The sequence below is a fragment of the Bufo bufo genome, chromosome 2, assembly GCF_905171765.1.
Source record: "Bufo bufo chromosome 2, aBufBuf1.1, whole genome shotgun sequence".
NCBI classification, from domain to species: Eukaryota; Metazoa; Chordata; class Amphibia; order Anura; family Bufonidae; genus Bufo; species Bufo bufo.
Window position 1 is genome coordinate 7415150 of NC_053390.1, and position 15774 is coordinate 7430923.

The 15774-nt window shown below is 39.1% G+C and overlaps 1 protein-coding gene across 1 annotated transcript; it reads left to right on the forward strand.

The window, feature by feature from the left end:
• The first annotated feature begins 671 nt into the window (after positions 1-671).
• On the forward strand, positions 672-2419 carry LOC120991977 (zinc finger protein OZF-like). The gene has a single exon (XM_040420740.1). The coding sequence runs from the start codon at positions 735-737 to the stop codon at positions 2127-2129; it is 1395 nt and encodes a 464-aa protein (XP_040276674.1). The 5' UTR covers positions 672-734; the 3' UTR covers positions 2130-2419.
• Positions 2420-15774: the final 13355 nt, after the last annotated feature.

Sequence of the window (15774 nt, forward strand, 5' to 3'; positions counted from 1 at the left end):
GGTTCATGGTGCATTATCTCGTTAAATGTAGCCGGTGGCCGTGATCAGACTGTCCATAACGATATTAAAGAGGATCTGTCCCTATATTTCACTCTACAAACTGCACATATTATTAAATAGATCACTTAGACCTGAAGAGGCCGGTGTACTTACATTTTACATTCCATGTCAGAAGGTTAATAATAAAATGAGCATTTTTACAAGTCCACCTAGACAGTTGGAGTAGGCATGATGAATCTTGTACTTCTGAGCTATACTCAGTCTCTTCCAAACTATGTCTTAACTGGCAAGCACCTTTCAATGTATCTCCTCCCCTGCTGCTACAGATGCAGCGCATGGAATTAGAGGCTGTAATTCCACATGGAAAATGCTGCTTTCTCATTACAAAACCAGGGAGACTGCAGCCTGTACTGAGCAGTGTGAGACTTTAGCAGGAGGAGAAGGTGCACTAAAAGTGCTTGGTTAAGCTCCACGTGGGCATGACACAAATTCTTCTACTGAGTACACTGACGTCATCAGGGTAAGGTTTACTTAATAATGAATGTGAGGAATGTGGTGACGGATTCTTTTATGTGAAATAGTTGGCATAGTACAGCACTGGTTCTCAGACATGATGAGGCTTTTACAATATTTGCTTGATTTACTGTATGTAATAAAAGGCATGACTGGATGTAAATCGGAATCCTAGACTTCATCAGAAAATTATAGAAAGCTTTTTAGTGCTGAAATCACACATGCAGTTTTTTTGCCAAAGCCAGAAGTGGATTCAGAATGAATGGCTTATATCTCTGCTTCCAGATGGATCCTCTTTCAGCCTCATAGGTATGTCATACGTTTCTATTCTTTATGGTTTGAAAAAAAAAAAAAACATATTCCAATTTTTTATCTTCACAGAAAATCCCAGCAAGAATTCCAAGGAAAAGTTCATGTTGTCATTAAATTATAAAGCTGAAGATGAAGACATCATGCAGTACTTTGCAAGGGAAAACCTCATTACCGTTAATGTAAATCCAGGACTTTACAGTGCAGATCTATCATATAATCCCCTTAATCATGAGGAACCTTCTCCTGACCAATCACACAATATTACCACACATACAAATCTGAAAGGGGGTGAAAGATTTCATTGTGGTAAAGAGTTCACAAAAAGCTCAGGTTTTCCTACACAAAAAAGAATTCAAGCAGGAGAGAAAGCATATCAATGTTCAGTATGTGGGGAATGTTTTACAGATAAATCAGATCTGGTTACACATGAGAGAAGTCACACAGAAGAGAAGCCATATTCATATTTAGAATGTTGGAAATGTACAAATAAATCAAATCTTGATACACATGAGAGAAGTCACACAGGAGACAAACGGTATTCATGTTCAGAATGTGGGAAATGTTTTACAGTTAAATCAAATCTCGTTATACATGAGAGAATTCACACAGGAGAGAAGCCATATTCATGTTCAGAATGTGGGAAATGCTTTACACAAAAATCAGAACTTGTTACACATGAGAGACGACACACGGGAGAAAAGCCATATTCTTGTTCAGAATGTGGGAAATGCTTTTCAGATAAATCAAATCTCGTTAGGCATGGGAGAAGTCACACAGGAGAAAAGCCATATTCATGTTTAGAATGTGGGAAATGTTTTACACAAAAATCAAGTCTTGTTATACATGAGAGAATTCACACAGAAGAGAAACCATATTCATGTTCAGAATGTGGAAAATGTTTTGCACGTAAATGTAATCTTATTACACATGAGAGATGTCACACAGGAGAGAAGCCATATTCATGTTCAGAATGTGGGAAATGTTTTACATATAAATCACAACTTGATACACATAAGAGAGGTCACACAAGTGAGAAGCCTTATTCATGTTCAGAATGTGGGAAATGTTTCATACTCAAATCAAGTCTTGTTAAACATGAGAGAATTCACACAGGAGAGAAATCGCATTCATGTTCAGAATGTGGAAAATGTTTTACACATAAATCTAATCTTATTACACATGAGAGACAACACACAGGAGAAAAGCCATATTCATGTTCAGAATGTGGCAAATGTTTTACACAGAAATCAAATCTTGTTAGGCATGAGAGAAGTCACAGAGCAGAGAAGCCATATTCATTTTGAGAATGTGGGAAGAGTTTTATACAAAAATTAGATCGTAGTAGACATCAGATAATTCATATGTAAAACCATTTTTACATATTTTTGCATATCGGGTTAATCATTGACTTTAAAGGGTCTATAAGAAGAGTTATTTTTGGGTGTAACTACCCCAGATCTCCTAGATAACCGAATTATATTTCCTTGAGGTCACTGTGACCAGGTCCATGGATTAAAATATTGGGGATATAGGGAAGAGAAGAAGAGCCTTGTTTACTTCCAGAGCAGTGAGGATAAATTGTCCCCATGAACCTTGCTTCATAGCGCTGTCTTCACACCTCCACTCACACTGCAGAAGAGTCCAGAGTGACATGGGGGGAAGTAACGAGGCTCCATGTAATTATTTTATAATGTATGTGGACATATTAATACAGTACTTGATCATGATTCAAATAGTCTTTAAAAGAAACTTGTGAACATGGTGTCGAACTGCAGACAGCTTGTTATAGAGCAGGAGGAGCTGAGCTGATTGATCTAAAATTTTATGGGAAAAGATTGAGTATAACCTGTATTTTATACATTTAACTTCCTGCTCACTCTGAACTTTGATGTCAAGGAGGCAGTCCTATCAGTGATTGACAACCTTCCCTCCATTACTTTACATATAGAGATAGCTGTCAGTTACTGATAAGACCTCCTTCTTGACGTCAAAGTTCAGAATGAGCAGGAATTTAAATGTATGAAATACAAGTTTTACTGAATCTTTTCCCGTAAAACTAAATATCAATCTGCTCAGCTTCTCCTGCTGTGCAACATGCCGTCTGCAGCTCAAACACTGTGTTCAACGTGACAGGTTCCCTTTAAAGAGGTTTTTCACCCCTGTGGTCTTTTTAGGCACAACGCCCAGTGAGGCTTGACCTACATAAGGCATCCTATTTCCCTGAACCTCTTGGCTTCTTTGCTCCCCACTTCACAAGTAGATCAGACCTCTGCAAGTCTGAGTACGCTGGGGGTTCTGCCAGAACGGCCACCAGGGGTGAACAACCTGCTTAAAGATAAAAAAAAAAGTATTGTATATGTTCCACGACAGCATCACCATTGTTCACTATATCTATGTCTTATATATGTTTGTCTTGATGTATCATACACTAGGGTCGGCTCTATAAGTATCATACCCAGAGCATGAAATAAAAGACCCTTCACTTGAATTTTATCGTTGTATGTGTTGTGTTTTCAGAGATTTTTGTTTTGGCTCATATACTTTCTACCATGAAAAAGAAAAGACTAAACAAAGATACAGAGGATGTAGAGGTGGGAGAAGGAAGCGCGCCATTAACCAAAAAATTAAAACCGAAACACTAATTGGTACAAAGGATCAGGAGAAAGAAATTGGTATTTTTAATTTATCCCACTATATCTTGAAAGAGAATGAAATAGAACTTCTGGCAAAAGGATTATCATTCTGCCCAACCAGCCAACCAGATCTATTTGAACTATTTGTGGATTTAAATCAATTTATCCGCAAATTAACCCTGCACAGACATTTCACTATAAAAAACTTTTGAAAGACAGATACACAATCCAAAGATCATACCCCGAGATCCCAAGAACCAAATCTAGACCAAACATCTACTGCCCCAATCATACCCAATATTAGAATTAAATCAAATTTCTATCCATTGGAGAGCAAAGGTCCACATATTGAAACCTTTTACAATTTAGTAATGTCCGATTTCAGAGAAAGTTTCTCCAGAGCCTCGCTAGATATTGGAGCTAAGAATCTAAACGAAAGGGAAACTAGAGCGCTTAAAACCCTTACCAACAATAGAGACATCGTGATAAAAAATGCGGACAAAGGAGGGGGCATCGTCATTATGAACTCCAGCTATTATAAAGAGGAAGCCCTACGTATGCTCGCAGATAAAGAGTACTATGATACTTTACTACATGACCCCACTCCAGAATACAAAAAGATACTGGGAACATTGATAGATGAGGGTTTCCATGCAGGCATTTTAAATAAGAAAGAAAAAAACTTTTTAAAGACCAACTACCCCTCCACCGCAAGATTCTATTTTTTGCCAAAAATACACAAATCCATAACAGAACCTCCAGGAAGGTCCATCATTTCGGGCATGGGTTCACTAACCACTAATCTTTCAGAATATGTAGATGGAATCTTGCAAAAATATGTTTTAGATCTACCATCCTATCTACGAGACACCTCACATCTTCTCGCGTTCTTGGAAACTCTGAAATGGGAGAATCACTTTCTCTGGGCTACACTGGATGTATGCTCGCTATACAGTAATATTCCACATGACCTTGGGCTTAGAGAAATAGAAAAAGTTCTTAACTCAGATCCCCTGATGCCAATTACACAAAGATCTTTTATACTAAAATCCATAGATTTTATCCTTAAACACAATTATTTTTCTTTTCAAAATACAATATATCAACAGAAAAAGGGTATGGCAATGGGGACCAAATTCGCGCCAGCATACGCTAACCTATTCATGGGGGGATTTGAGAGAGATATCGGGCTTTTGACACATCCAAACATTCGTTTTTACAAACGTTATATCGATGACATCATCCTAATATGGGAAGGGGGAGCAAATGAGTTGATTTCCTATGTAGATACATTAAACACCAATAAGTGGAACCTTAGGTTTACTGCAGACCATCACAATATGGCGGCCATATTTTTACATTTGCACATAGAAATTATTAATAAGAAAATAACTACAAAAACTGATACTAACAGTTATCTTAACTTCAAAAGCTGTCACCACCAGAGATGGAAAACCAATATTCCTTACGGACAAATGAAAAGGATCTGCAGAAACTACAGTGACAACGTTATTATGAAAAAACTGTTAGACATCCTGAAAGAAAGATTCAAGGAGAAAGGTTATCCTAGCAAACTAATATCAGAATCTGAAGCTAGGATCCTGAAAGAGAGCCAAAAAGAAAGCCTTACAAAAACCTTAAAGAAAGAAACACAACAAAAATTCACCAACGTAAGTCTAATCACTAGTTTTAATAACCGTCACACAGACATTAGGAAAATAATCAATAATCACTGGAAAATTCTGTTGAAGGATCCAATTATGGAAAAAACCATCCCACCAGCTCCTACCCTAACTTTTCGTAGAGCGAAAACGCAAAAAAATATGTTAGCACCTTCATGTCCAAAACTCCCCCTAAAAACTATCCAAAAAACTATACAAACTGATTATAAAGGTCTGACGAGCACTGTAGGATCATCCAAATGCGGCTCAAGAAAATGTAAATGTTGCCAAATGATACACTGTGGAAAAACATTGATCCTCCCACCACCGAAAGAACAGATTCCCCTAAAACACGCAATGAATTGTAACACATCTTATGTTATTTACCTACTAGAATGCCCCTGTAAGCTACTATATGTAGGTCGTACTATACAAACTTTGAGGGAGCGTATGAACGAGCATCGTTCAAATATAAAACGGAAGGTAACTACACATAGTGTATCTAAACACTTTTCACTTTATCATGAGGGGGACTCAAAGGGTCTAAAAGTCACTCCGTTGGAGTGGGTCCCACAATCATATCAGACATTATCAAGAAAGGAGATGTTTTGGATCTACAAATTAAACACACTCACACCATTTGGTCTCAATGAGGCCTTGGAATACGCCAATTACTAATCTTCAGACAGAGAGAATGGATATTTATTAGGGGAAGGGATTCCATGATTTTATGGGGTATCTATATGTTATTAGCATTTTATATATATACAGTGAAGATTGTGCCGATATAGATTTAAATACAGGTGCCCTTGTTTTTTATGTCTTTTATATTTTACTTCTATCTACCACTCGGAAGGACCATGTTTTAATGCATTGATATAATTTTATTGTCAATTATTTATTATGAATTACGTGTGATTTATATACATGCATCTTGTGTTCCTCTATATACCCACGCATCTACTACCCTTGCTTTTAGTCAACATTATGAAATAATTTATATTAGGGGGGTTCTATAGGACATAGATATATTTTTTTATAATAACAATTTTTAACATATATATATATTCTCTAAATCCTACAGTTCATTTTATATTTCTCCAATCAATTCCTATATTATCTGGTGTTTGCTCACCCTATGCGGCACCACTATAGTGGCAAGATGCCGTTATATAGTGAGGGATGCCGATACCCACAGGCCCCTCCCTCTATCACTCCCCTTGCCGGTGCGTTCCACTACTTGGAGCGCACCTGGGCGGAAGTGACGTTCCCCATAGCCGGCGTGCATTCCATGTGCAGCCGGCGTGCGTTCCACAGAACCGGAAGTCGCTGTGAATACGCGACTTCCGGCCCTTGGATGCATTCCATTTGACCGGAAGTCGTGAATAGACGCCTCCCTGCGATCTCCGAGCGCGGGAACAAGATGCGGTGGATTTAGGAACGCATATAATGTGTGAGTTTTTATGTTTGTATGTATCAGTGAATACCTTGCTCCTGAGGAAGGGGTTCTGTGTAACCCCGAAACGCGTTGAGCTTTATTAAAGTACTTGAAGATATTAATCCTAAGACTGGATGTGCTGACTTCCACATTGGAGACCACGATAAGCAGACTCGGCCAGGGGGGTACTGTCTCAGGTGTTATACACTATACCTGTTTGACAGCCCCCCAGTGAAGTGAGTAATAACTGACATACAAGATTTGCCTTTTTCCTTAAGCGATTTCAAGCGATCCTGGCCGGGGGGTATACTGTCCTAGGTATTTGTGACCACTGACCTGTGTGACAGCCCCCCCAGTGAAGTGAGTAATTTTGTTCACTTCATTATACCTTTGTATTTGTGTTTTTTCCTTGGCAACCTTGGTTGGGGGGTCACTGTCTCAGGTGCATTCATACCTGTTTGACAACCCCCCAGTGAAGTAAGTTACTATTTATGGTTATTGCTGATCATTCGGTTGATCATCCTTTTTTACAAATTGTCACATCGTATTGTGCATATACATTTGGTTAGTTTTATGTTTGTGGGGATCAGGCGCTTTTTATGTGTATGTAGAAGTTTCAAAGGTCATTAACACTATAGACCAAATCCTACACATACCTTCTCTTTGGCTATCTAAGTGTTTAGCCTGGTGCTAACACTATTTTTTTCGTGCAGCCTCCCCTATTACTTTCGTCCATATAATTAGACCCTCTCTTTATCCATTCAATTTTCACATAGAATTAATATTTCATTTATAGTCCCATCACCGTTGGCGCCTTGTGAGTGGGATATTCCTTGTCTCAAGGTCTTCCTAACCTCCGTTCTTTTGTTGTTTTTTGTATTTCTACGTACTAGTGCTGTGACATCCATTGGTCCTACAAATATACAGCCTTTAGATTTAGGTCCAAAATATAACCACTGCTCTGCTGAGCGCTAACTAAACATAAGCTTCCCAGACTATATAAGTGACGTATTACCAACCACTCAAATAAATCACATTAATGTGTATTACTTCACACCAAGAGCAAATGCCCACTTTAAGGCTAGCAATCTCAGTAACAGTCTCTCCAGACAGGTTCTGTCTCCTCAGATGGCTTTCTTCCTTTAGTGCATACCTTAACCCCTTAGTGACCACCCATACGTGTTTTTACGGCGGTCACTAAGGGGCCTTAGGCTGGGCTGCTGCTTTTATAGGTCAGCCCAGTCTAAGTGCTGCAGGGGTCCCCCGGGGAGCAGGGACTCGGCTCTCACATGAGAGCCGCGATCCTGTTCTAACAGCTTGGACTGGCAGGAGTGCTGATCCGGGCTGTTTAACACATTACATGCGGTGGGCACCATTGCCTGCAGCATGTAAAGTGCTGACAGAGGGAGAAGACTCCCTCTTTCTCCCATCGGCACCCTTCAAATAAGATTGCAGGGTGCCAATGTGTGTGAAGGCTGCCTGGGGTCTGATGTAGGCCCCATACCAGCCTTGAGTAATTTCCAGCAGGCTGTGCCTCTCTGGCACAGCCTGCTGGTCAATGTCAGAATAGCATTGCAATTAACCCCTTCACGACTGCCATACGGCTATATACGTGCTATTTGCAGAAACCCCGTGCAGATAGCACGTATATAAACGTTATGGCAGCTCTTTAATCCAAGCGCTGCAAAGCGCTTGGATTAAAGCTTGTGCCCCTGCACTGCCGATGTCAGGGTCAGTGCAGAGTCCAGTAATGCTGGCAAGGGACCAATCAGCGTGGTCCCTTGCTGAAGATCGCTCCGATTGGTTAGTCTATGCAGACTAACCAATTGGAGCTCAGCAGTGTAAAATGTTGGTTTCAGGCTCTGATCTGTACTCTGCAGCTCAAAGCCTGAAATCAGGCATTAGCTGATCTTTGCCCCAAATCTGTGCCTCTCATCTGTGCCCCCTGCCCCGATCTGAGCCCCCATCTGTCCCCTGTAATGTGTCCTGCCAGCCCCTTCCATGCCCTCTGCCCGATCAGCGCCAGCTGCCCATCTGTGCCCCCTGCTTTTAACTTTGTCGGCCGTGCTCTGCACGTGTCGGCCCCCTGGCATTAACAAAACTACCCCATCTGAGCCCCCTGCCCCCACCCCCTTTTTCCAGTCTTGCTGAATGTGATGGCGGCGGGTCAGGAAAGCCGCAGCCATCAGCAGAGAGTGTCAGCTGTATGCTGACACTCTGCTATAAACCCCTAGATGCAGTGGCATCCATGGGGTTAATAGGATTTGGCTCCCTCTCTGAACCATCGGGCTGCCGCACTGCGACCCGATGGTTGCCATGGCAACCGGACGCTTTGCAAAGGTGTCCGATGTTGCCATCTATTAGGAAACCTGATAGTACTATACTTTTCAGTGCAAGAGCATTGCAAAGTATAATGCAGCCATCAGCTCCACTGGATCTTCAAGATCCAAGAGGGACTTGATAAAAAAAAGTGTGAAAAAAAAGAAAGTTAATTAAAAATAAAATCAATTGCCTTTTCCAATATCCGCTCATTTATAAGAGATTAAAAAAATGAAAAATAAATAAATAAACTACACATATTGGGTATCACCGCGTCCGTAACGGCCGGCTCTATAAATGTATCACATGATCCACCCCGTCTGATAAACACCATAAAAAATAAAAACTGTCAAAAAAAGCAATTTTTGTCACCTTATATCACAAAAAGTGCAACACTAAGCGATCAAAAAGGCGTATGTCCCACAAAATGGTACCAATAAAACCGTCACCTCATCCCACAAAAAATGAGCCCGTAAACACTGAAGAAATAAAAAAACTATAGCTCATAGAACATGGAGACACTAAAACATAATTTTTTTGTTTCAAATATGCTATTATAAGTGAAATAAATAAAAAAAAGTATACATATTAGGTATCGCCATGTCCGTAGCAACCTACTCTATAAGAATATCACATGAGCTAACCCATCAGCTGAACACCGTAATAATTTTTTTTATAAAAACCGTGCCAAAAAAAGCCATTTTTGGTCACCTTAGATCACAAAAATTGCAACACCAAGCGATAATAAAGGCGTATGCCCCCCAAAATAGTACCATTCAAACCGTCACCTCATCCCACAAAAAATGAGATCCTACCTAAGACAAATAAAAATCTCTCTCAGACTATGGAGACGCTAAAACATCATTTTTTTGGTTTAAAAAATGCTATTATTGTGTAAAAGTTAAATAAATAAGAAAGAATGTACATATTAGGCATTGCCACGTCCGTAACAATCTGCTCTATAAAAATGTCACATGACCTAACCCCTCAGGTGAACGCTGTAAAAATAAATAAAAGCTTCCAAAACAACAAATTTTTTGGTCACCTTGCCCCATAAAGTGTAATAATGAATGATCAAAAAATCATATGTACCCAAAAATGGTACTAATAAAAACATCAACTCTTCCTGCAAAAAACGAGCCCCTACACAAGACGATCAGCAGAAAAATATAAAAAAATAAGTCGTTCAGAAAATGGAGACACAAAAACACTGAAACAAATAAATAAAGTAGACATATTTGATATCATCGCGTCCGTAACAACCTGCTCTATAAAAATAGCACATGATCTACCCTGTCAGATGAATGTTGTAAAAAATTAAAACGTGCCAAAACAGCAATTTTTTGTTACCTTGCCTCACAAAAAACTTAATATAGAGCAATTAAAAATCATATGTACCCCAAAATAGTACCAATAAAACTGGCACCGTATCCCCTAGTATCCAAAATGGGGTCACTTTTTGGGAGTTTCTACTGTAAGGGTGCATCAGGGGGGCTTCAAATGGGACATGGCATATAAAAACCAGTCCAGTAAAATCTGCCTTCCAAAAACCGTATGGCGCTCCTTTCCTTCTGCGCCCTGCTGTGTGCCCTTACATCAGTTTACAACCACATGTGGGGTGTTTCTGTAAACCGCAGAATCAGGGTTAAAAATATTAAGTTTTGTTTGGCTGCTAACCCCCGATGTCTTAAAGAAAAAAATGAATTAAAACTGAAAATCTACCAAGAAAGTGTAATTTAGAAATATCATCTACATTTTCCTTTAATTCTTGTGGAACACCTAAAGGGTTAACAAAGTTTTGTAAAATCAGTTTTGAGTAACTTGAAGGGTGTAGTTTATAAAATGGGGTCATTTATGGTGGGTTTTCACTATGTAAGCCCCACAAAGTGACTTCAGCCCTGAACTGGTCCTTAAAAAGTGGGTTTTGGAAATTTTCTTAAAAATTTTAAGAATTGCTTCTAAAATTCGAAGCCTTCTAACGTCCTAAAAAATTAAAAGTAGACGTAACATAAAGTAGACATATGGGGAATGTTAAGTAATAAATATTTTATGACGTATCACTTTCTGTTTTAAAAGCAGAGAAATTTACATTTTTAAAGTTGCACATTTTTCAAAATTTTGGGTAAATTTGGGATTTTTGCATAAATAAAGGTGAAATATGTTGACTCAAATTTATGACTATCATGAAGTACAATGTGTCACGAGAAAACAGTCTCAGAATGGTTTGGATAAGTAAAAGCGTTCCAAAGTTATTACCACATAAAAAGACACATGTCAGATTTGCAAAATTAGATGTGGTCACGAAGATGAAAAATGGCTTGGTCTTGAAAGGGTTAAAATGCAATGCATTATACGGATAGTGCATTGCATTTTAAAAGATATCAAAAAGCTGTCCGTTATAAAATTGCCCAAAAAAAAAGTCTTCCACATATGTTTGGTATTGCCGCGTCTGTAACGAGCGGACTACATAAATATCACGCAAATTATCCCCTACGGTGAACGCCGTAAAAAAATAAATAAAAAAAGGACAGAATTGAATTTAGTCTTAGTTGCCACCGAAAAAAAAATTATTAACAAGCGATCAAAAAGCGCCATTTACTCCAAAATTATACCAATGAAAAATACAAGTTGTCCCCCAGAAATCAAGCCCTTACACAACTAGAGATGTCCCGAACTATTCGCCGCCGGACAGTTCCCGGCGAACATAGCTTGTTCGCGTTCGCCGCGGCGGGCGAACATATGCGATGTTCGGTCCGCCCCCTATACATCATCGTTGAGCAAACTTTAACCCTGTACCTCACAGTCAGCAGACACATTCCAGCCAATCAGCAGCAGACCCTCCCTCCCAGACCCTCCCACCTCCTATCAAAAAGCAAGGACAGCATCCATCTTAGATTCATTCTGAAGCTGCAGTGTCACAAATTTGACTAAGTTGTAATCGCAATGCGATTAATACAGGTTATATTAATCGCATTGCGAATTCAACTTAGAGCTGGCTTCCTAATGGTTGTATTGCTAGAATATAACGAAGATTGAGTCTATAGTGCTATATTCGTTATATTCGTCAATTCTAGCAATACAACCATTAGGAACTTAGCTCTAAGTTGAATTCGCAATGCGATTAATGCAGGTTATATTAATCGCATTGCGAATTCAACTTACCACACTCTGCGTCAACTATGTAATTTTCCATGGGAGTTTTGCAATGGATCCCCCTCCGGCATGCCACAGTCCAGGTGTTAGTCCCCTTGAAACAACTTTTCCATCACTATTGTGGCCAGAAAGAGTCCCTGTGGGTTTTAAAATTCACCTGTCTATTGAAGTCTATGGCGGTTCGCCCGTTTGCGAACATTCGCGGAAGTTTGCCGTTCGCGAACGGAAAATTTGATGTTTCCGACATCTCTACACACAACTCCATATAAAGAAAAATAAAAAAGTCATGGGTCCTGGGAAGTGGCAATGCAAAAAAAAAAAATTTCTTTAAAAAAAAGGGGGTTTTATTGCAAAAAAGTAGTAAAACTTTAAAAAAATATATGTATTTGGTATCACTGTAATCGTACTGACCCAGAAAGAGTTAATAAAAGTTAATCAAAGTTATGTGTCCCCTAAAATGGCGCTATTAAAAACTACAACTTACAAGTTACATAGATGGAAAAAGAAAAAAGTTATAGCGTCGATGAAGAAAGGAAGAAAAACGGTTGGTCAGTAAGACCCAAAACAGGCTGGTCACTATTGGGTTAATAGCCCAGTAATGAGCTGGACTGTGTTACAGAGAAACTGTACTGGCCAGGAAGGGAATGAATAGACCCCACCACCAACTCGCCCATTATTCCAAAAATCCAGGCCACCATCTTTGATAGTGATACTCGGCCCTCCGGGGTTCCTCTCCCTGGATGAGATATACACTTCCTGGAAACCAGTACACACATAAGAGGAATCTTCCTGTCGGTAACACCCCCTATGTACATTACTGGTAAACTTATCTAGATGCTGGAACTAGGTGATATATTGGTGGCCTGGATCGCGTGTGGTGCCCACATCTATTACTCATGAATAAGAAACATAGAAACATAGAAAAGGTGTGATTATGGGCTTTAAGAATTCTGTTGCTTTCCAATGTCATAATACAATAATAGATGAAGAGGGTAGATATATTATCATTATATGTGACATAAACAATACTAGATACACAATAGTTAATCTTTATGCCCCTAATGCTGATCAGATAAATTTTATCAAACGCACCATCAAACTAACTCAGGATTCTAAGCAAGGATCCTTATTGATCTGTGGCAACTTCAACATGTGCCCTGACTCTTCAATTGATAGGCTCCCTTCCCCTATTCCATCTCCCAAAAACTCGCAACTTAGAGATTTCCTATTTCAGGAGGGACTTCTAGATATCTGGAGGGTCCATCACGCCAATGAAAAGGATTTTACCTTTTTCTCACATCCACACAACACTTATTCTAGAATTGACCTCTTTGTCTCAGATAAATGGCTTCTTCAAAAAGTTCTAGAGGTAACAATATCTAATATAACGTGGTCTGACCATGCATTTATTTCTCTTACACTAGACGACACATACAGTAATAGAATATATTCCCCGTGGAGACTCAACAATTCCTTACTCCAAAATGCCTCTATACGCATAGACGTAGAAAATTCATTAACAGAATATTTTAAAACAAATGACAATAATTTGGTATCGGATATTACACTATGGAGTGCGCACAAGGCATTTATAAGAGGTGTATTGCTAAAACATGCAGCTATTCAAAAGAAAAATAGAAGGGAAATTCTAGATAAATTATTAGCTGATATCAAAATCTTGGAGGATTCCTCTAAGACCTCTCTAGACCCAAAAGTCCTCAGCAAACTAAAAACAGCCAGACATCATTTATACCTCCATCTTCATGAAAAACATGAATTCCACCTCCGAAAACTAAAATCAGACCATTACTCTCAAGGTAACAAAGCATCAAAAATCTTAGCTAATAGAATTAAAAAAAGAGAAGTCAAATCAAGAATCCCTTTCTTATATGACAACCAGAACCAAAAGTTGTATAATCCCAAACACATAGCAGAAGAATTCGCAAAATACTATGAAAATCTATACAATCTGGAAAAAACAACTGACATAGTTCAACCAACTTCTGAATATATTAATGACTTTCTTAATGGCATCTCTCTTCCGTCCATAACCTCATCTCAAAATCAATCTCTTAACTCTAAAATCACACACCTGGAAATATCCGAAGCAATTCATTCCCTCAAAAATAATAAGTCTCCTGGCCCAGACGGACTTACAAATGAATACTATAAAAATTTCTCTCATATTTTAAACCCCTTCTTGAATAGATCCTTCAATTTGATAGCAGAGCAAAACTCAATCCCCAAAGATATGTTAAATGCACTGATAATCACGCTCCCCAAACCTGGTAAACCTGCAGATAAACCGGCTAACTTCAGACCTATATCACTATTAAACTCTGATGTAAAGATATTTGCAAAAATCTTAGCAAAGAGATTATCTAGCATTCTACCTTCCCTAATAGCCAATGATCAAATTGGTTTTGTTCCCAATAGACAATCATCAGATGGTACTAGGAGATTCATAGATCTTCTAGATGTGGCATATACCACCCGAACGCCTTCTTTGCTCCTCTCCTTGGATGCGGAGAAGGCGTTCGATAGGATACATTGGAAATACATTCAGGCTACTTTGAAAAAGTTTGGATTTGGGGATTTCTTCCTATCCGCAGTAATGTCTCTATATTCTAACCCAAGCGCCTCTATATATTCATCTAGTTTTTTATCTGCTCCATTCAGTATCAAGAATGGAACCAGACAAGGTTGTCCCATGTCACCCTTAATATTTGCCCTAGCAATGGAACCCTTTGCGGAGCATATCAGATCCTCCCCTCTTATTAATGGAATAACAGTGGGAAACACAGATCACCGCATTGGACTCTTTGCAGATGATGTCTTAATATTAACATCAAACCCAACTACTGCTTTAAGGGCAATTAATAATATAATATCCAATTATGGCAAAGCTTCCTTCTATAAAGTTAATATCAATAAGTCCCAAATTCTTGACCTAGGTTTATCTAGATCTACCAAGCGCTCAATTTCCAACTTGTATAAATACCCCTGGGCTGAGGAATCATTGACATACAGTGGCGGAAATAATTATTTGACCCCTCACTGATTTTGTAAGTTTGTCCAATGACAAAGAAATGAAAAGTCTCAGAACAGTATCATTTCAATAGTAGGTTTATTGTAACAGTGGCAGATAGCACATCAAAAGGAAAATCGAAAAAATAACTTTAAATAAAAGATAGCAACTGATTTGCATTTCATTGAGTGAAATAAGTATTTGAACCCTCTAACAAAAAAAGACTTAATACTTGGTGGAAAAACCCTTGTTTGCAAGCACAGAGGTCAAACGTTTCTTGTAATTGATGACCAAGTTTGCGCACATTTTAGGAGGAATGTTGGTCCACTCCTCTTTGCAGATCATCTCTAAATCCCTAAGGTTTCGAGGCTGTCTCTGTGCAACTCTGAGCTTGAGCTCCCTCCATAGGTTTTCGATTGGATTAAGGTCCGGAGACTGACTAGGCCACTCCATGACCTTAATGTGCTTCTTCTTGAGCCACTCCTTTGTTGCCTTTGCTGTATGTTTTGGGTCATTGTCGTGCTGGAACACCCATCCACGACCCATTTTCAGTTTCCTGGCAGAGGGAAGGAGGTTGTCGCTCAGGATTTCACGATACATGGCTCCGTCCATTTTCCCGTTTATGCGAATAAGTTGTCCTGTGCCCTTAGCAGAAAAACACCCCCAAAGCAAAATGTTTCCACCCCCATGCTTGACGGTGGGGACGGTGTTTTGGGG

Bases quoted from the DNA above. Each gene is read 5' to 3' on its own strand.
- LOC120991977 (XM_040420740.1), top strand. From the start codon at position 735: ATGCAGTTTTTTTGCCAAAGCCAGAAGTGGATTCAGAATGAATGGCTT.